Source organism: Anomaloglossus baeobatrachus, chromosome 7 (assembly GCF_048569485.1).
Source record: "Anomaloglossus baeobatrachus isolate aAnoBae1 chromosome 7, aAnoBae1.hap1, whole genome shotgun sequence".
Lineage (NCBI taxonomy): Eukaryota > Metazoa > Chordata > Amphibia > Anura > Aromobatidae > Anomaloglossus > Anomaloglossus baeobatrachus.
In genome coordinates this window covers 53,486,601-53,507,844 of record NC_134359.1, presented here as the reverse complement: position 1 = coordinate 53,507,844, position 21,244 = coordinate 53,486,601, and the positions used below count along the sequence as shown (strand labels likewise).

The following is a 21,244-nucleotide window of genomic DNA, read 5'->3' as shown; positions in this document are numbered from 1 at the left end:
AATAATGGAATTATATTAGTATCGGATTCCGTGGCGATAGTGTGACGCCCTGGCCGGGCCAGATAGTGACAGATAGGGCCCCGCATAACACCAGTCCCCTAGAAAGGTGACAGCAGGAGGAGCCCGGGCACCTTTGGCTAGGAGGCAGACGGAGGCCTCTGTCTGCAGGAGCCGGGAAAACGGCTCGGTGGAACCGTGGTGGACCGGGACAGGGTTGTGGCCCACCGATACCGACCTGGGGAACCGACTCGGAAACCAGAGCACAAAGGGGGTACTCAGACCCTGAAGCTAGGTCCAGAAGCTACTGGGGGCTAGATAATTAAATGATTGCGGCCAGGACTATAGGTCCTGTCCCACCCAAAGTCCCGAATGAAGACAACAGCCCAACGAGGGGGATAGAAAGCCACCGCCACGGCAGAGAGATCCCACGGGCCAGCGTCTGCGGGCAAAGGGCTCCTCCGGCAACCACAAGCCGGGGAGCGGACTCCTAAAGTTGCAAGCGCAGGTAGTCCACCATCACACAAAAGGTGCAGCAGAAAGACAGAGACCACCAACCGGGTGGGGGACCAGACTGCAGCCGGCTGCGGGCACTGACCACCATCACCTTGGTTTACCAGAGACTCGTGTGTTTACTAATAGTGAAAACATCAGAGCCCTCCGGCCGCCCATCTCCCTACACCGCCCAACTCCCCCTATGGGTCCCGGGGCCACCATCCCTACCCACGGAGAGGTTAACAACTTGCTGCGCAACATCTCCCTCGGGTGCCCCGTAACTGCAGCGATGGTGTCCACCTTCACCACCCCCCGTGGGTGGCGTCACGAACTTAAACATGGCTCCTTTTTGGTCAGAGTGACCGCAGGACCCACGCATCCAGAGACCCTCGAGCCACCCACTGAAATTCCGGACCCAAGCGGCTCGGCTGCCATCGAGCAAGGGGCAGCATAATAGCGGGACGCGGCACATACCCAATTTCTTCTTCTACTGATTTCTATGTCTTAAGGGTGCTTTACACGAGACGACGGATCGTGCGATGCATCGTCGGGGTCACGGTTTTCGTGATGCACATCCGGCATCATACACGACGTCGTCTCGTGTGAAACCTCTGAGCGACGCAGTATCGCTCACAAATTGTGAGTCGTGTACTCGTCGCTCAGTTTCATAATATCGTTTATTTTTACTTGTTCCGGTTGTTCATCGGTCCCGTGGCAGCACACGTCGCTCCGTGTGACACCACGGGAGCGATGAACTCTGCTTACCTGCGTCCCATGGCTCCCGCCAGCTATGCGGAAGGAAGGAGGTGGGCGGGATGTTTACATCCCGCTCATCTCCGCCCCTTCGCTTCTATTGGCCGGCGGCTGTGTGACGTCGCTGTGACGCCGAAAGTCCCTCCCCATTAAGGAAGTGGACGTTCGCCGCCCATAGCGAGGTCGCTCAGCAGGTAAGTACGTGTGACGGCGGTTTCACAACTTTGTGCGACACGGGCAGTGATTTGCCTGTGACGCACAAACGACGGGGGCGGGTACGATCGATCGTGAAATCGCACGATCGGTCGTCCCGTGTAAAGCAGACTTTACACCTCGGGGCTGCGGCTGTTACTATCTCTGCACGTGTTTAAAGGGGTTGTGACTGTCACAACCCCAATAGGTGAATGCGCCTTATTTCTGACTATTATTTTCCCTACCTGGTAAGACCCTATTGCACTTTCTTGTTCCAGAGTATTATTACCTAGCCCATATAAAAGGTCAGTTTGGACAAGAGAGCATAGAAATTCGAGTAAAGGCAGCTTTACACGCTGCGATAACACCGGCCTCCGTCATTCATGCGTCATGGGCAAATCGCTGCCCATGGCAAACGATATCGCAGGTACGCGTCACATGTACTTACCTTCCTAATGACCTTGCTGTGGCTGGCGAACAACCTCTTCTTTAAGGGGGAGGTTCGTGCGGCGTCGCAGTGACGTCACACAGCTTCCCACCAATACAAGCGGAGGGGCGGGGAGCAGCCACATTAACGACACGCCCACCTCATTGCCGGAGGACGCAGGAACGCTGTTCGACGTTCCCGGGGTGTCACACGTAGCGATGTGTGCTGCCTCAGGAATGACAAACAACCTGCGTCCTGAACCAGCAACGATATTTGGGAAATGAACGACGTGTCAATGATCAACCATTTGCTGAGTATTTTTGATCGTTAGCGGACGCTCGTAGGTGTCACACGCAACGACGTAGCTAACAAGTTCGGATGCGCGTCACGAATTCCGTGACTCCAGCGATATCTTTTTAGCAATATCGTTGCGTGTAACGTGGCCTTAAGACCCAGATGAGAGTTAAGCCCGCTTTACACGCTGCAATGTATCTTACAATGTGTCGGCAGGGTCACGTCGTAAATGACGCACATCCGGCATCGTAAGTACATTGCAGTGTATGACAGGTACGTGCGATTGCGATTGAACGTTAAAACGTCCAGCGCATACACATCGTACCTGTCTCTAGAATTGCATGTCAGATTGTTCATTGTACCCGGGGTAGCACACATTGCAGTGTGTGACACCCCGGGAACGATGAACAGATCTTACCTGTGTCCTGCGGCTCCCGGCCCACAATGCGGAAGGAAGGAGGTGGGTGGGATGTTTACATCCCGCATAGCTCCGCCCCTCCGCTTCTATTGGCCGGCTGCCGCGTGACGTCAATGTGACGCCGAACGTCCTTCCCACTCCAGGAAGTGGACGTTCGCCGCCCACATCGAGGTCGTATGGACGGGTAAGTACGTGTGACGGGGGTTAATCGTTTGTGCGGCACGTTCAAAAAATTGAACGTGCCACACATACGATGGGGGCGTTGCAAATCGCATACGAAATCGTATGCAAAATTGCAATGTGTAAAGCAGGATTTACACCTTGACATGGTATCTTGGCACATATAAATTTGGCCACCTTTATTTGCTAAGTAACTCATATTTTTCAAAAAAAGTTTTCTTGGCAGTAATCCATATCCATATTCCAGTGCTCACCATCTACATTCTTGTTTTTTTCTCCTTCCCTTTACTTGAGTGCAACTGCTATTTTGGATATTATTCAAAGAACAGTCCAGCTCACCTGTTGTAATTCATTAGAGACCAGCAATTTCTGACCGTGCATGGACCAGAAGGAGAAAGCCAACTCCAGGCAGATAAGGAAATAAATTTGTAGGATTGTCCAGCAAACAGGTCCAAGGATTAAAAGTAAAAAGTTTTTTTTTCTTTATTTTATCGTAGATAAAATTCCATCATGTCAAGTACAAAAAATATAGAGCAGGGTTTCGGATATCACATCCTTATTCTGTCTCCAATAAAGATGTGATATCCGAAACGCGTCCTCCTGCTCTATATTTTTTGTACTTGACATGATGGAATTTTATCTACGATGAAATAAAGAAAAAAAAACTTTTTACTTTTAATCTTTGGACCTGTTTTCTGGACAACCCTACAAATTTATTTTGGATATTGTATGTCATGTTCAGTTTGCACCAGTTAAGACTATGAGATTAGGAAGTGCCGGAAATTCTTGTAGTCCACTTAGAAGATGTGGCATGCTCTTCTTTTTTTTCATCTGCTTTTTTAAAAACTGTTTTAGAAAAAAAACCTCTAAAAAACTGAACATATGAATAGGAAAATAGATTTCCCATAAAAATAAAATTTTGGCCGTTGTTTTAAGAAAGAGTTTTTGGAATTGTTTTTAAGGAGGATTTTGGAACAGATGCCTGGGCAAAACTAAAGTTCCTGACAATCCTTTGTAATAGATGGTGACCGAAGCCACTCCAAACTAAGCATTGTCATATCGAAAGGCTTAAAAAAAAAATAAAAAAATCACTCCAGGAAAAAAACTTTTCCAAATTTCTTCAAAACGGCTTCAGAAAAAAACTTCAGGAAAAGTAAGATTTAAATTAAAAAAAAAAAAGAATCTTCAAAATTTTGATTGTTTTGTAAAGTGGATTCCACTTGAAAAATTGGACATTTCCTAATGAAGAGATGAATATTTTAGTGACTGCTGCAAAAACTTTTCCTTCTGATCACAAAGTATAGTCTGAAACAGTCAAAAATCCCGTGTTTATTAAAAGAAAAAAAAATCTCAAAATCAGAAAGTGTCTCCATCCTACATGAAATTTCCTTTCAGCTATTTTTGTGCATGTTTCCAAGGTTACATCACTTCTGGATGAAAATGCGCAATTTGTAAGTATAATAGTATATACATACTTTGTAAGACAAGTATTCTTTATCTTTAGGTATTTGCATAAGAGAATTTCATTATTACCAACAATTCTTTGCTTTGTATAATGAAAAGTTTTAAAATCTTACACTATTTACATGAACTCGTGACAGTTTTCCATTTGTTTGCAATTTTAGTTTTTTAGGGGGGGGGGGGCGGTTGCTGCTTTTTCACTGCAACCTTAAATTGTTGTGTGCGGCGTCCACATAGGATCCCCTTCACAGATTTTATTTTTTTTTTTCTAGTAAGGGTATGTGCATCCGGTGTCAGATGACAGCACAGCCACCAAGCTGTAATGGGTGACGGCACTTCGGGAAATAAATCTGTTAGGCCCCCTTCACACATCCGTGCATAAAACCAACGTTCTGTTTCGGAGTCCCATGTCTCAGTGTGTGTGTCATCAGTGTGGTGTCCGTGTGCTATCAGGATATACTTATCTGTCTCTGCTGCTGCTGTCACACTTGCTCCGGGTATGCAGTCAGTGCAGTGAAAATTCATGAGGCATAATGAGCGGGCCCGGAAGCAACAGCAGCGCTGGAGACAGCAAAGCCAGAGACAGGTAAGTATAAAAATCCATTTAAGTTCCGTGAGGTGTCCTCTGGTACATGTCATACTGTTGTTACACATATCATATAAGTGTGCGCAGATTCGGACTGGCTACAGGAGGAATCTCCAGTAATGCCAGGCCTGGCCGCGGTTACCTCCACTGAACTCTGGATCTCTCACCTGAGCTCCTGAGTGCAGCCTAGACTGAACCGCAAGCATTGAGTGATTCCCCAGCGATTGCGGTTCAGTTCATGACAGCTGCAGACAGGCCGGGCTACAATCCAGAGTTCAGGTGACAGCTCCGTAGTGCAGCCCGGACTGTCTGCAGCTGTCATGAACTGAACCGCAATCGCCGGGGAATAAATCACTCAGCGCTCGCAGTTCAGTTCAGACTGTACAACAGAGCTCAGGTGAGAGCTCCAGAGTTCAGGGCAGGTAACCGCGGCCAGGCCTGGTATTACTGGAGATTCCTCCGGTAGCCAGTCCGACGCTGAGTGTGTTGTCTGTGTGACATCTGTGCTGCCAGCGCTGCTGTCTCTGGTGCTGCTATCACATTTGCTCCGGGTCTGCAGTTCAGTGCAGTGAATATTCATGAGGCATAATGAGCCAGACCCAGAAGCAACAGCAGCGTCGGAGACATAAAAATCCACTTAGTTTCAGTGAGGTGTCCTCTGGTACATGTCACACTGATGTCACACCGATCACATCAGTGTGTGGTCCATGTGACATTTGTGCTGCAGGGCGAAAATGGACATGTCACTATGTGCTCCACTCAGAAGCCACCAAAAGAAGGAGCATGTCACTTCTTTTCATCACTTCAGAGTTTCCGGAACTTGAAGTGATTAAGAGAAGTCACAAATGACAGAAGTGTACACAGCAGTGCTGCTTTTACAGTGCTGTGCACTATTTTCATATTACGGGGCACATAAAAAAAAAACATGGATAAACTTTTTTTTATTACATAAATATATTTTTTTTAATATTAGTGTGTACCGCCGAACGGGCAAATACAAACTCCCATATTTAATAATAAAAAAATATTGGGACACTTAGGTGTGATGGCTCTCCGCAAGTAGAGCTAGGCCCTAGGGGAGGATGATGGTGGTTGTAGTATATGGGTGCGGATGTATAGGAAGAACTCAGACGACACAGGTGCTGCAGGCTACCTTGTGCTTTACTCACTGCTTTGGAGTTGCTGCCACCCAGCTAGTGATGGTCTTTACCAATCCGGTATTCCCTTTGTTCCAGTGCCGGTGTAGTGAACTGGTGAGCTTTACCTCCATGCACCCTGTAGTAGTAGTTGGTGTGTCCCGTCGCTTGGAGCGTTTTGGGGTCCTCTCCTGTTGTCTCCGTCCTGGCCCATACTGCAGGCAGCTTGAACTTCTCATGGGTCGGATCTCTGTCCCCATTCCCAGGTTCCCTCTCTGCTGCTGTGCCCGGACACTAATGTCAGCATAGTACTTGATGGCCCCCTTACCAGGCAGATTGTTATCAGGTGAGCCTAAAGCGTCTTCCTGAACCAGGGCTCTGTACCCAGTCGGTGCTCGGTCCAGTGAGTACTTCAACGTACTCTCCCCGGCAACCGTACTCCTTTTTACTCAGTAGGTCACTGCACACTTTCCGTCAGCACGTCAACTTCTGACTGACTTGGTGTCTAGTTACTTTCTATCTGACAAGATGTCCGTCATCCGTCCACTTCACTGACTAGCCCCTCCTCTTCCCAGGTTTCTGACTAGTGGATTGGATGCGTCCCAGCCTATAGGTGACCACCCGACAAGTCCATTTCTGGCCTTTTAACCACTCTGGGGAAATGGGCGTGGTTTGTGTGTGTGTTATGGTGTTTTACTAGCAGTGGTCTTCCAGGAATCCGGGGTTGGATGTAGTACCCTGTGGCACCTGACAGTCAGGGGCGCCACACAAGATTGATTCAAAACTGATCTGAAAATCAGTCACGTCTCCATAATATTGTGGGGATCATTCATTCCAAATTATATAGGACATCTGAACAGCCCCGTAGTCTATAATAGGTACGAACAGATAAATAAAAACACCAAAATTGTCCGCGAAAAAACAACATCTGAATGATCCCTTACAATTTTTTTTTTCTTTTCTCATTGACCCTTACAATTGTGAAGATTAAACGAATATTACCAGGTGCACATACCGGCTAATACATTTTACAGAGTGCCACACAAGAAATTTTGTATAAAAGGCATAATAAATAATTTACTTTTATTGCAGACAAAGAACTTCACCTCAAACCGAAAATGTAATTCTCACCGAGCAGAAAGAAACGGCTAATCGGTATTTTGCCTACAGCCGCTCCCCACAGAGATGTAGCAGACGGTATAATAGAGATAAATTAATTCCATAGCACAGGAATGAGCAGCTGAACATTTCAGGGGAAAAAAAAAAACACATTCCCTACGAGAAGCGCTAGAGTAGATCCCGTTATGGTTAATATTGGTTTTCTAGTCAGCACAAATAGTGATTTCTACGTATGTGATAGAGAAGAATGTACGGAGCTCTGGCATTGACAAAGAATTTTTTGAATATTCCAAATCTTTTCAAAAGTCTTCGGAGTGAAATAGTTGCTAGGCAACTTTTTATATATCGAGAGAGACCAATGAAATGAATAAACCAAATACAAGGCACAGTTTGCTGCACTCCATTATCACTTTATGGCAGCTTTAATACACAATCAGGGCATTAATATACAGTAAACCCCAGCGACAAGTGAACTAAGCAATACAGAAATCAAAAATTCTAAAAACGCTAAGGATTTGTCATGGGAACCAATCATGACCCCTTGCCGCTCCAGTGTTGCCTCTCTAAGGTTCCCAACCGGTCTTTGCTAGCAAATCAGCAGCGGTGAGATCCTGCCTACAAGACCAGTAAGAAAAAAGTAATGAGACTTCAGCTTACCATAGGCAACAGCGCTCTAGGACTTGCAGGTGCTCGTGGTCCTCCAGACCGGCCAGGCTGGTATGCAGCTGAGAAGAAGTGAAGGGTGGACCCAGCACCACAATCCAGTATAGTAAAATATCAAAAATTTATTGGGTATTAAAAATCCAACGGATCCAAAACTTGAGAGAGGACGCATAAGCGCACCTTACGCGTTTCGGACAATAAATAAAAACAAGTCCTTAATCATAGGTAATCATGTATGAATAGTCACCTATGATTAAGGACTTGTTTTTATTTATTGTCCGAAACGCGTAAGGTGCGCTTATGCGTCCTCTCTCAAGTTTTGGATCTGTTGGATTTTTAATACCCAATACATTTTTGATATTTTACTATACTGGATTGTGGTGCTGGGTCCACCTTTCACTTCTTCTCAGCTACAAGACCAGTGCAGCCTGGATAGATGGATTGAGACCACTGAGGCCAGTGATTGGCTCCAGAGATCATGACGGAACGTCTAGCAAGACCGGTGGGGAGCATCAGAGAGGCAGTGCTGGACCATCATGGGCCGTAGTAGGTAAGAACTGTTTGTTCTAATATTTCATAGCAAGTCTACCTTTTGTGATATTTTCTCTGAAACTTGTCAAATTTAACACTTTAATTCTTTTTGCAAATATTTTCATGTGAAGAAGAATAATGTATTCAAAAATTAGATATCCATATATTTATTGATCTATGCAGGTATTCATGAGTTTATAAGCAACAGACAATTCTTCTATACAAAACAGGAAGTATGAGCTAGTATTAGTGACGAGTGTGAAAATTGCAAGATTTCTCATTTTAATTCATATAGTAAGTATTATGGAAAATTGGAAAAAATATAACTGAAATAATAAATTACATAAAAACCTGATTTAAACAATTAGTCATTATGTTTTAATAAACCAGTCTTTTCTGGATATTAAAACTACAAATGATTCTAAAAAAGAAAAAAAAACTGCTTCAGCAGGTAAAGTGCAAGAACCATCACAACAATTTTTGTAGACTACTTAAAGGGACTCTTCAATGTAACCTCAAGACAGCATGCTGTAAGAGTTAAAACAGAAAATTCAGCCCTGCATGTCTTATTCCAATGTCTACTTTTTTTTTTACCTGCAATGTTAGTTTAAGCCTCTTATCTTCCTCATTAGTGGGTCTCAGCAGCATGTGAGATGTAGTCCGACTCTACCCCTTTTGTGGTTAGCAACTTCTGTCTATGGTAATGTACACTGAAAGCCTGGTGTCGGCGTGGGCAGCTTTCTCAGCACTGCCCTACAGTACTACAAAATCATACAGTAATCTAAGTGATACATCGTTGAACTCAGGGCCTCTTGGTCTACATCATGCTGCTCTCAGATGAGGTAGCAAAAACCTGCTGAAAGATTCCCTGTACAGTACAAAAAAGTAAAAAAAAATGTGACTGAAAACTTAAACCGTAACTGTTGTTTTAATTTTTATTTCAAAATAAGCAACTTTTTAATATATCTTATAAGACGAAACTACTTCTTTTTCCTCCTGGACTGCACTTCCAATCTTAAAATTCTCAATTTTGAGGTAAAATCTATACTCAGTGAAGACTTTCCCATTACTGAGATAGGAGATGGCGGCTTTTACTGATGAAATTCTATGTAGATTGATGAAGGGGCGGAGCTCTGCCTCTAGTTCCTCCCTTTTCCTCTAATGCCTCCTTCCCCCCTTTATCATAGAATCTCATCAGCACCAACCGCCTTCTCCTATCTCAGTAATGGGAATACAAATTTTACCCCAGAAATGAGAATTTTGATAATGACTGATCTATTCTGGCAGAGAAAGATGCTAATTTGTCTGATAAGATACATTACAAAGTTGCTTATTTTCATGTGTACGATTGATTTATGAAAAAAAAATTAAACCTATGGTTACACTTTATGCTAACATGGAAGGCTCGTTCTGCTTCTGGATGTAGTTAATAACTGTCTACTTTGTATTAGCACTAGATATACTGCACATGAGCATGAAAATGTTATTCCTTAGATATAAAAATACATGTTCCTACCTTTTTCAGATATTGGACCCCATATGTAAATATATAGAGGTTAAAAGTAAATTTCCACCTGTAAAAAAACATAGTAAATAAAGTAGTGAGTTTTAAAATATACATGTTATACTTATGTAACAAAAAGGAGACATATTCATTAAAAGACTGTGTCTACACAGAATGACAGTTAAAACCAAGTACAGGTGCTCGGTGCACCATGGCGGGGCCAAACATTTTAGTGCTTTTTCCCTCCTACTGGTTTTCCATCTGACTTGACATCCCTCTGTATTATGATTTACAGGTTCTTGCTTCATAGAGCCATAGAAGGGTGGAGATGGATGAAAAATCAGTAGGTAGAACGAGGCACTTCAATGTTTTGCCCCGCCATGGTGCCCTGAGCACCTGTACTTGATCCACTTAAATGTTTGGCCCCATCATGGTGCACTGAGCACCTGTACTTGGTGCACTTAAATGTTTGGCTCCACCATGGTGCACCAAGCATCTGTACTTGGTGCACCTAAATGTTCGGCCTTGCCATGGTGCACCGAGCACCTGTACTTGGTGCACCTAAATGTGTGGCCCCGTCATGGTACACTGAGCCCCTGTACTTGATGCACCTAAATGTTTGGCCCCGTCATGGTGCACTGAGCGCCTATACTTGATGCACCTAAATGTTTGGCCCTGCCTTGGTGCACCGAGCGCCTGTACTTGGTGCACCTAAATTTTTGGCCTTGCCAAGATGCACCGAGCACCTATACTTAGTGCACAAAAATGTGTGGCCCCGTCATAGTGCACTGATCGCCTTTTACTTGGTGCACCAAAGTATTTGACCCAGTCATGGTACACTGAGACCCTGTACTTGGTGCACCTAAATGTTTGGCTTTGCAATGGTGCACCAAGTGCCTGTACTTGGTTTGAGCAAACATTCTGTGGTGACAGTGTTCCTTTAAAGTGGTTGCCCAACAGGACACCTCCAGGCCATTAGGGCAATCGGCATCATAGATGTGAACCGTGCAGTGTCATTCTAAAGATTGCTACATATAATAAATGTTTTGCATTTGGAGAATCTTTAGGTTATGTTTCGGGTAATAGTGCGTACTTTTGGCATTATATTCATACCCTGAACCAGGAAGCACTGGATGAGCACAACCTGGTCCATCAATACATAGGAGGGCACTGAAGCTCCCACTGTGCACATGAATACATGAGTCTCCTCCGTAGACAGTGAGGCGCCTTTGCGCCTATATGGAGGTTTCCAGGACTAACTTTTTCATTTTTTCACAATTACCGTCATACACCTGCATGGCTCATATATAACATGCGGAGTCATTACGGCACCAGGCGCCATTTACCTATCGTGTTTTCATTTTCACGGCTCACGAGCTAAATGTATTTTTAAGTAAGTTCATCAAGCCGCGCTCATTAAATGAGGGAAATATGATTAACTTTACAGTGGTACATTTAGGGGAAGTGTTTTCTGTTTAATGGACTTTTCTGCAGTTTTTTCTCTGACGGTAATTATAACACTGCGCTATTATTTCAATGAAATATAGAATGGCTTGCTGGGTTAAAAGTCCCACAATGAATGCATTTCAGCTCCAACAATTACCCATGAATGCAATCTCCGAGTGCTGACCTTTCACTGATAAAAGAATAAAAAGTCATTTAAAGTCATTTCTATTCCACCTTCACAATTGCTTCTAATAACAATGCTTCAAAATGTAAAAACTTGACCAAAACTAAAAGCAGAAGAAATCAAATTATTACATCCATTCCAATACAGCCTTGAGGTCTTTTTTACAGCCAGGACCGGGAGGGGGGGAGGGTCTTTCCTTCAGCTGCTATTATGGGGACCTCACTACACAGGTTTTTACAGATTCCATCCAGTTCAATACTAGTGGTGTATTTTTTTTATTATTATTATTATTATTATTATTATTATTAATAATATTTCTTTTTTTTCATATGTTCTCTACGCTCTGCAAACGACATTCAACTAACATCCACATTAATCCGAACCTCCCACTCCAGGTTTCAAGACTTCTCCCGAGCTGCACCAATCCCATGGAATGCTCTACCTCTAGAAACAAGGACAAATCACAACTTACTTATCTGCAGATGCTCCCTAAAAACACAACTTTTTAGGGTGGCCTATTATACTCCATAATCAAAGTCAATTCACATATAGTCCCTCCACGACTTCTCAGAACATAACTCCACGTTAAACTCCACCACACCTGAAAGCATCTCAAAGATTGGCTGACAGGTCCAGGCAGCCTTTATCTATCCGCCATTTATTTGAGATGGCTGGATTGTCATTGTAAATAAGCACTTGTACCTTGCCCCCTCCCCCATCTCATTGTAGATTGTAAGCTCTCACGAGCAGGGTTGTCTGTTTTTTCCCTCTAATTATTGTATTTTCTATAAATGTTACTTGTTTGTATATGATCCTCCTGAATTATAAAGCGCTGCAGAATATGTTGGCGCTATAAAAATAAAGATTTTTTATTATTATTATTATTATTATTACTATTATTATTTTTTAAATTATTATTTTTCATTTACGGTGAGCTCCCCCTAGTGGAGGCTGCAGATAGAGAATGGACACTCCTGTTCTTATTGGGATGTGCAGATTTTAGATTCAGACTGAGTGCCTTGGTTATCGGCACCTCTGCTATTTAACAACTGTGGCCGAATATGCACAGTGCTTACAGGTTCTTTCATAAAGAGCTTGTAAGCGCTGCTCTGAAGCTGACTGGATTGCTAGGGTATACTTTTAGCTCCTGTTACCGACAATTGTCAGTGCTACTGTGCTCCTCTTGTGCTGCAGAGGGACCACCACGGTGCAGAGTAAGTTACAGTACCAGTTACAGACAAAACTGTATTTTATTGCAGGGAGATTACACATAAGGGCTGATGGGCAACAGGGAAAAGGGGATTTTAGAATAGCTGATAAATGATTCAGTGAACTACATCTGTCGCCTCAACTATCACAATGGAAAACAATACAAATGACTGCAGACAATATATACTTATACTTTGCTACACTGTGTTCTCACCTAACTGGCCTCCACTAGAGGAACCATGCAGACATTGCACTCTAAGTATGGAGGCTTGTACTAAATCTCAACCAATGCGCACAAGTCTAAATTCATGGTACTGTCTGGGGAACCGGTACTCTCTCGGGGTACGAAGTCCGTTGGTGCACACTTCTCTGGGGCTGAACGGAGGCAGCTTTTCTTCTCTGGGGTCACGGGGAAGCTGAGCTCATCCAGGCGACGTCTTCTCCTGGTTCGGGTACCGACTGAACAAACTCTGAGTTTTCTCCTCAGGCAACATTCTATCCACACTTGTGACACAACCACTTGCTGAATCTCCCTCAGACCATCTCTCGCTCCTCACAGACACTTTCCACGCGCTTTTTTTGTCTGGGTTAAACCATGCACAGTCTCCAGAGGGGGAGGCGTCAGCCAATCCAACTCACACCTGGAACAGGGGGCATTGTTGCTTTAACAACAGTATCTATTTCTGTGCTTGCCAGAACCTGCATATTACTCTTCCTGCACCAACAAACCTTCCATTTATTCCATTACATAAAACCATAATACATGTATGACATGAACAGCTTACACTTTAAAGTATTCAAAAACCACATTATGCAATACACTTTAATATAACACTTTGCAGGAGTGGGAGTGTCCTGACCATCTCCTACACAGAGACAAAGCTACCTCATATAGCGGCATTGCAGAGCGTAAAGTTCAGGCTAGCAACATAATAATTATTTTAGCCTAAACTGTCAATCAAGCAGGAGTGCACAATATCCCTAGCGAGCCTGAGGAGCGGTATACCTGGGCGGTAAGGTCATGTTCAGACAATGGATTTTTTTAAAGTGTACATATACAATGTTAATTTGCAAAATCTAAGGCGGACTCTTAGGGGCACTTTGCACGCTGCGACATCACAGGCCGATGCTGCGATGCCAAACGCGATAGTCCCCGCCCCCGTCGCAGCAGCGATATCCTTGTGATAACTGCCGTAGCGAACATTATCGCTACGGCAGCTTCACATGGACTCACCTGTCCTGCGACCGTCGCTCTGGCCGGCGACCCGCCTCCTTATTAAGGGGGCGTGTCGTATGGCGTCACTGTGACGTCACACGGCAGGCGGCCAATAGGAGCGGAGATGAGCGGGATGTAAACATCCCGCCCACCTCCTTCCTTCCGCATATCCTACGGAAGCCGCAGTGACGCCGGTAGGAGATGTTCCTCGCTCCTGCGGCTTCACACACAGCGATGGGTGCTGCCGCAGGAACGAGGAACAACATCGGACCGTCACGTCAGCGTAATCATGGATTACGCCGACGCTGCACCGATGATACGATTACGACGCTTTTGCGCTCGTTAATCGTATCATCGAGCCTTTACACACTACGATGTCGCATGCGATTCCGGAAGTACGTCATTTTCAATTTAACCCCACCAACATCGCACCTGCGATGTCGTAGTGTGCAAAGCCCGCCTTAGGGGTACTTTGCACGTTGCGACATCGCTACTGCGATATCGTCGGGGTCAAATCGAAAGTGACGCACATCCGGCGCCGGTAACGACGTCGCAACGTATAAAGCCTAGGAGAGATGAACGAGCGTGAAACAGTCCAAAATCACTGATCTGTGTCACGTTGTTCATTTTCATAATGTCGGTGCGTCCGCAGGTACGATGTTGTTTGTCATTCCTGCAGCTCCACAAATCGCTGTGTGTGAAGCCGCAGGACCGACAAACATCACCTTACCTGCGCCTGCCGTCCACTGGCAATGCGGAAGGGAAAAGGTGGGCGGGATGTTTACATTCTGCTCATCTCCGCCCCTTCGCTTCTATTGGCCGGCCGCTTACTGACGCTGTGACGCCACACGACCCGCCCCCTTAGGAAGAAGGCGAGTCGCCGACCAGAGCGACGTCGCAGGGCAGGTAAGTGCGTATGAAGCTGCCGTAGCGATAATGTTGGCTACGGCAGCTATCACAAGATATCGCATGTGCGACGGGGGCGGGTACTATCGCGCTCGGCATCGCTATCATCGGCTAGCAATGTCGCAGCGTGCAAAGTACCCCTTAGTTTTCTGATGCAGATTTGCAATTTCCCAATGTACGCATTGGCATGCAGATTAGCTGCTCTGAATGGAGCTTGCATGTGTGTAGCCACCAGCTGTAGCTTTTGTGCAGAGACTGCTTAAACAGGTGACAGCACTATTTTTTTTCTACTATGCAGATGGTGACTGAGGAATGAGGAAAATCTGACCACTTGTGGGGAGGTGAACTATTTTTAATTATGACAGACCTACTATATCTTTGTTCAGTAAGTCAAGGAACATGAGCCATTGTTTCATGTGAGACTGTCTGGTGCCCTTTTTGTATGTTAATCTGTGAAATACCTGCTCATTACAATTGCATCAGCCCCTGTGGTGAACTAATCTGCACATTTGGAGAACAATTATGCAGTCTAATTGAACCAGGGAACAATTCGGGAACAGCCATCTTTATTTTCCTCCCATCCTGTGGGACACAATGCCCTGAAATGGGAGCTGAGGAATTTAAAAAGGAGCCTTGGTCCTGTCACTAGTGTAACTTCATGGTTCCAGCTGGAGGATTACAGAACTGCTCCCCTACCCAACACTGAGTGCACAAATTAATTTGGAGAACTCAGGTTGGGCCAATCTAGTCACCTGGCCACGTACCTCACTGTGCTCGGTCGGCTTCCACAGCTTGCCACTATCTCCTCTCAGTGACTGCCCACCAAAAGCAGGTGCTGCTAGCCCTGGATGCCCTGAAGTCACAAACATTCTAATCCTTGGTGGGCCAGTGGGAAGGTGAGACTCAGTCTCTTGCACCATCTCATGTCCTTGCTAGGAGTGTACTATGCTGTTATCTGTTGATGGCCGAATAAAGACTTACTGGAGTGTGTTTCCTTCGCCCTGTGTTGTCTGAGTAGGGTTGTGGCTATGGAGAAGGAGTGCGTGTATTCAGTGGGATGAGCCCTGGTCCATGTGGTCTTTCTAAAGATAGGCCAGACGACGAGAGCACCCACTGACCCTTCCGTTGTGGGTTCCAAGCAGAAACTGTAGCTGGTAGCTGAATTCTCATTGAAATTATTAGAAAGTGCTTGGTGGGAAGATTGTATGTAAATTGTGGAGTAGAATATGTAGATTCTAGTGGCTCGAGAATTGATTACCAGGACCCTGGTCCAGAAGCCATGTTAGTAGCCCATGGCCATTGGATAGGAGTTCTCCGAACCTTTTTCTACCGGCTGTTATCCCCAAAACTTCTTCTGATTTGTAGGCGCAACATCATCATTTAAGTAAAACTCACCTATAACACCTACTAAACAAAAGAGAAAAAGAGTAACACAAAAAGTATCGAGGACACAAGACGTTCACAGATCTATCATCCGGCAGCCATGGACTACTGACGGGGCCACTGGACCTGTGAAGTTTTCACCTCGACAACCTAGCAGTCCATCTTTGACCCAAAATGTAAAGTTATTGGGTATAAAGTAAGCTGCCCTTTTTAATATAATCTTCATTTTTTCAAAGACTATTCCTTTAAATCAGAATTAATAGATCAAATATTTGATTAGGGGTGGAAGTAATGCAATTTTTTTTTCTACTATATTTATTATAATATAGCATTTTATATATATATATAGATATAGATATAGATATATATATATATACATACAGTGCCTACAAGTAGTAGTCAACCCCCTGCAGATTTAGCAGGTTTACACATTCGGAATTAACTTGCCATTGTGACATTTGGACTGTAGATCAGCCTGGAAGTGTGAAATGCACTGCAGCAATAAAGAATGTTTTGTTTTTTTTTTGTTTTTTTTTTAAATTGTGAAAAGTTTATTCAGAGGGTCATTTATTATTCAACCCCTCAAACCACCAGAATTCTGTTTGGTTCCCCTAAAGTATTAAGAAGTATTTCAGGCACAAAGAACAATGAGCTTCACATGTTTGGATTAATGATCTCTTTTTCCAGCCTTTTCTGACTAATTAAGACCCTCCCCAAACTTGTGAACAGCACTCATACATGGTCAACATGGGAAAGACAAAGGAGCATTCCAAGGCCATCAGAGACAAGATCGTGGAGGGTCACAAGGCTGGCAAGGGGTACAAAACCCTTTCCAAGGAGTTGGGCCTACCTGTCTCCACTGTTGGGAGCATCATCCAGAAGTGGAAGGCTTATGGAACTACTGTTAGCCTTCCACGGCCTGGACAGCCTTTGAAAGTTTCCTCCCGTGCCGAGGCCAGGCTTGTCCGAAGAGTCAAGGCTAACCCAAGGACAACAAGGAAAGAGCTCCAGGAAGATCTCATGGCAGTGGGGACATTGGTTTCAGTCAATACTATAAGTAACGTACTCCACCGCAATGGTCTCCGTTCCAGACGAGCCCGTAAGGTACCTTTACTTTCAAAGCGTCATATCAAGGCTCGTCTACAGTTTCCTCATGATCACTTGGAGGACTCTGAGACAGACTGGTTCAAGGTTCTCTGGTCTGATGAGACCAAGATCGAGATCTTTGGTGCCAACCACACACGTGACGTTTGGAGACTGGATGGCACTGCATACGACCCCAAGAATACCATCCCTACAGTCAAGCATGGTGGTGGCAGCATCATGCTGTGGGGCTGTTTCTCAGTCAAGGGGCCTGGCCATCTGGTCCGCATCCATGGGAAGATGGATAGCACGGCCTACCTGGAGATTTTGGCCAAGAACCTCCGCTCCTCCATCAAGGATCTTAAGATGGGTCGTCATTTCATCTTCCAACAAGACAACGACCCAAAGCACACAGCCAAGAAAACCAAGGCCTGGTTCAAGAGGGAAAAAATCAAGGTGTTGTAGTGGCCTAGTCAGTCTCCTGACCTTAACCCAATTGAAAACTTGTGGAAGGAGCTCAAGATTAAAGTCCACATGAGACACCCAAAGAACCTAGATAACTTGGAGAAGATCTGCATGGAGGAGTGGGCCAAGATAACTCCAGAGACCTGTGCCGGCCTGATCAGGTCTTATAAAAGACGATTATTAGCTGTAATTGCAAACAAGGGTTAATCCACAAAATATTAAACCTAGGGGTTGAATAATAATTGACCCACACTTTTATGTTGAAAATTTATTAAAATTTAACTGAGCAACATAACTTGTTGGTTTGTAAGATTTATGCATCTGTTAATAAATCCTGCTCTTGTTTGAAGTTTGCAGGCTCTAACTTATTTGCATCTTAACAAACCTGCTAAATCTGCAGGGGGTTGAATACTACTTGTAGGCACTGTATATATATATATAATTGCCTTATTCTGTCTGTCTGTCTGTCTGTCAGTCTGTCTTGCTCCAAAATTGTGTCGTTACAGTGACAACTTTAGGATTGGCCCCGCCCACCCGCACGGATTGGCCGCTCGCCTCGGCCTGGCCCCACCCCCCGCATGGATTGGCCTCTCACCCCGACCCTCCGCACGCATCGACCGCTCGGCCACGCCCCTTCCCCCGAATTCAAACGAAGCCCCGACTCCCCCAGCCCAGACATAACCTTGCGATGCTGGGATCGTGACGGAGCCGGTGTAACCATGATACACATCGCGTAACTATAGGAAGCGCTTCCCTTAGTTACCCGATGTGTATCATGGTTACCAGCGTACACCGGCTCCCGGTACACATGTGCATGGAGCCGGCATACGATGCGGTCAATAATGAAGTGTCATGCAGCGGTGAAAGCGTTAAAGACACTGCAAGACACTTCATTATAGGCAGCGGGCACCCCCAGAAGAGAGAAGACAGAAGAAAGAAGACCCCGCAGTCATACTCACCAGACGCCGACTGGGAGCAGGTGAGCGCATCAAGGTCCTGCAGCGGCGGAACACACACACACGCACACACACACATCAGATCACACTCACTCTCACACAAACCTCACACACACATCAGATTGTATCCACACACTCACAACATCCAGTGATATCGCTTACTTCTCGGCGGCGATACTGTGCGTGCAGTGACCTTCCAGGACCTGCCGGAGGATCACATGGCCGGATGCATGTGGTATCTCCGGATGTTGTGAGTGTGTGAGCGCGTATGTGCGATATCGTCAGTGTGTGTGTGTGTGTGTGCGTGTATGCGATCGGATGTGTGCGTGTATGCGATCGGATGTGTGCGTGTGTTCTGATGTGTGAGTGTATGCGATCGGATCTGTGAGTGGCGGCAGAAGGCAGAGGAGCACGGCGTGCAGCACAGCTGCTGGGACCGCCCACCGGAGGGCACAGGGAGAAGTGGGGTGTGATTGTATGCAATCAGATGTGTGCGTGTATACTGTCTGATGTGTGACTGTGGAGCACGATGGGGAGTGCGCAGCATGGGGGATGGAGCACGATGGGGGATGGAGCACGATGGGAAGTGCGCAGCATGGGGGATGGAGCACGATGGGGGATGGAGCACGATGGGGGGTGCGCAGCATGGGGGATGGAGCACGATAGGGGGTGCGCAGCATGGGGGATGGAGCACGATGGGGGTGCGCAGCATGGGGGATGGAGCATGATGGGGAGTGCGCAGCATGGGGGATGGAGCACGATGGGGAGTGCGCAGCATGGGGGATGGAGCACGATGGGGGGTGCGCAGCATGGGGAATGGAGCACGATGTGGGATGCGCAGCATGGGGGATGGAGCACGATGGGGGTATGCAGCATGGGGGATGGAGCATGATGGGGGGTGCGCAGCATAGGGGATGGAGCACAATTGGGGGTGTGCAGCATGGGGGATGGAGCACGATGGGGGGTGCACAGCATGGGGGATGGAGCACGATGGGGGGTGCGCAGCATGGGGGATGGAGCACGATGGGGGTGCGCAGCATGGGGGATGGAGCACGATGGGGGGTGCACAACATGGGGGATGGAGCACAATGGGGGTTGCGCAGCATGGGGGATGGAGCACGATGGGGGGTGCACAGCATGGGGGATGGAGCACGATGGGGGGTGCACACCTCCCCCAAAACACACACACACACCGCCACACGCGCATCGCACAACACACCACACACACACTGGGAACCACAAACACCACCCTACACAGACACCCACACACACAGACAACGCCGCACACACACAACACCCAACACACAAACACCGCGGCATACACAAATATACGCACATACCGCGCAACACACACACATTGCACAAAACATACCTCCCCCCAAAACACACACACGCACTCTACACCCACACAAACCGCGCAACACACACAGCACCACACACACTGAACGCTGCAGACACACAGCGCTCCACAAACAACGCAACACACACAACACAACACACAAACAGCACCGCTCTCACACACCCCCACACCCAGACAACACCCAGAACATTTACAGCGCCCTACACAAACACTGGCAACTACACACAACAACAACTATATATATATATATATATATAACACAAATTATACATTAACTACACAGTAAATTCTAGAATACCCGATGCGCAGAATCGGGCCACCTTCTAGTATATATATATATATATATATATATATATATATATATACAGACCAAAAGTTTGGACACAGCTTTCTCATCTCTACAACAACTGTTAAGAGGAGACTGTGTGCAGCAGCCTTCATGGTAAAATTGCTACTTGGAAACCATTGCTAAGGACAGGCAACAAGCAGAAGAGACTTGTTTGGGCTAAAGAACACAAGAAATGGACATTAGGCCAGTGGAAATCTGTGCTTTGGTCTGATGAGTCCAAATTTGAGATCTTTGGATCCAACCACCATGTCTTTGTAGAAAAGGTGAACTGATGGATTCTACATGCCTGGTTTCCACTGTGAAGCATGGAGGAGGAGGTGTGATGGTGTGGGGGGCTTTGCTCGTTAGACTGTTGGGGATTTATTCAAAATTGAAGGTATACTGAACCAGCATGGCTACCACAGCATCTTTCAGCGGCGTGCTATTCCATCCGGTTTGCGTTTAGTTGGGCCATAATTTATTTTTCAACAGGACAATGACCCCAAACACACCTCCAGGCTGTGTAAGGGCTATTTGACTAAGAAGGAGAGTGATGGGGTGCTACGCCAGATGACCTGGCCTCCACAGTCACCAGACCTGAACCCAATCAAGATGGTTTGGGGTGAGCTGGACCGCAGAGTGAAGGCAAAAGGGCCAACAAGTGCTAAGCATCTCCGGGAACTCCTTCAAGACTGTTGGAAAACCATTTCCGGTGACTACCTCTTGAAGCTCATCAAGATAATGCCAAGAGTGTGCAAAGCAGTAATCAAAGCAAAAGATGGCTACTTTGAAGAACCTAGAATATAAGACATATTTTCAGGTGTTTCACACTTATTTTAAGTATTTCATTCCACATGTGTTAATTCATAGTTTTGATGCCTTCAGAGTCCTGAAAATAAAAAAAACTGTTTGAATGAGAAGGTGTGTCCAAAGTTTTGGTCTGTACTGTATA

The 21,244-nt window shown here is 45.8% G+C and overlaps 1 protein-coding gene across 1 annotated transcript in view; it reads right to left on the bottom strand.

Annotated features, from left to right (window-relative positions):
• The window catches only part of CERS6 (ceramide synthase 6), a 350,340-nt gene that overhangs the window by 167,686 nt on the left and 161,410 nt on the right, over window positions 1-21,244 (bottom strand). Inside the window, exon 4 of the mRNA XM_075317290.1 lies at window positions 9,769-9,826. Within this exon, the coding sequence (XP_075173405.1) occupies window positions 9,769-9,826 (58 nt within the window). The remainder of the gene's footprint in view (window positions 1-9,768; window positions 9,827-21,244) is intronic.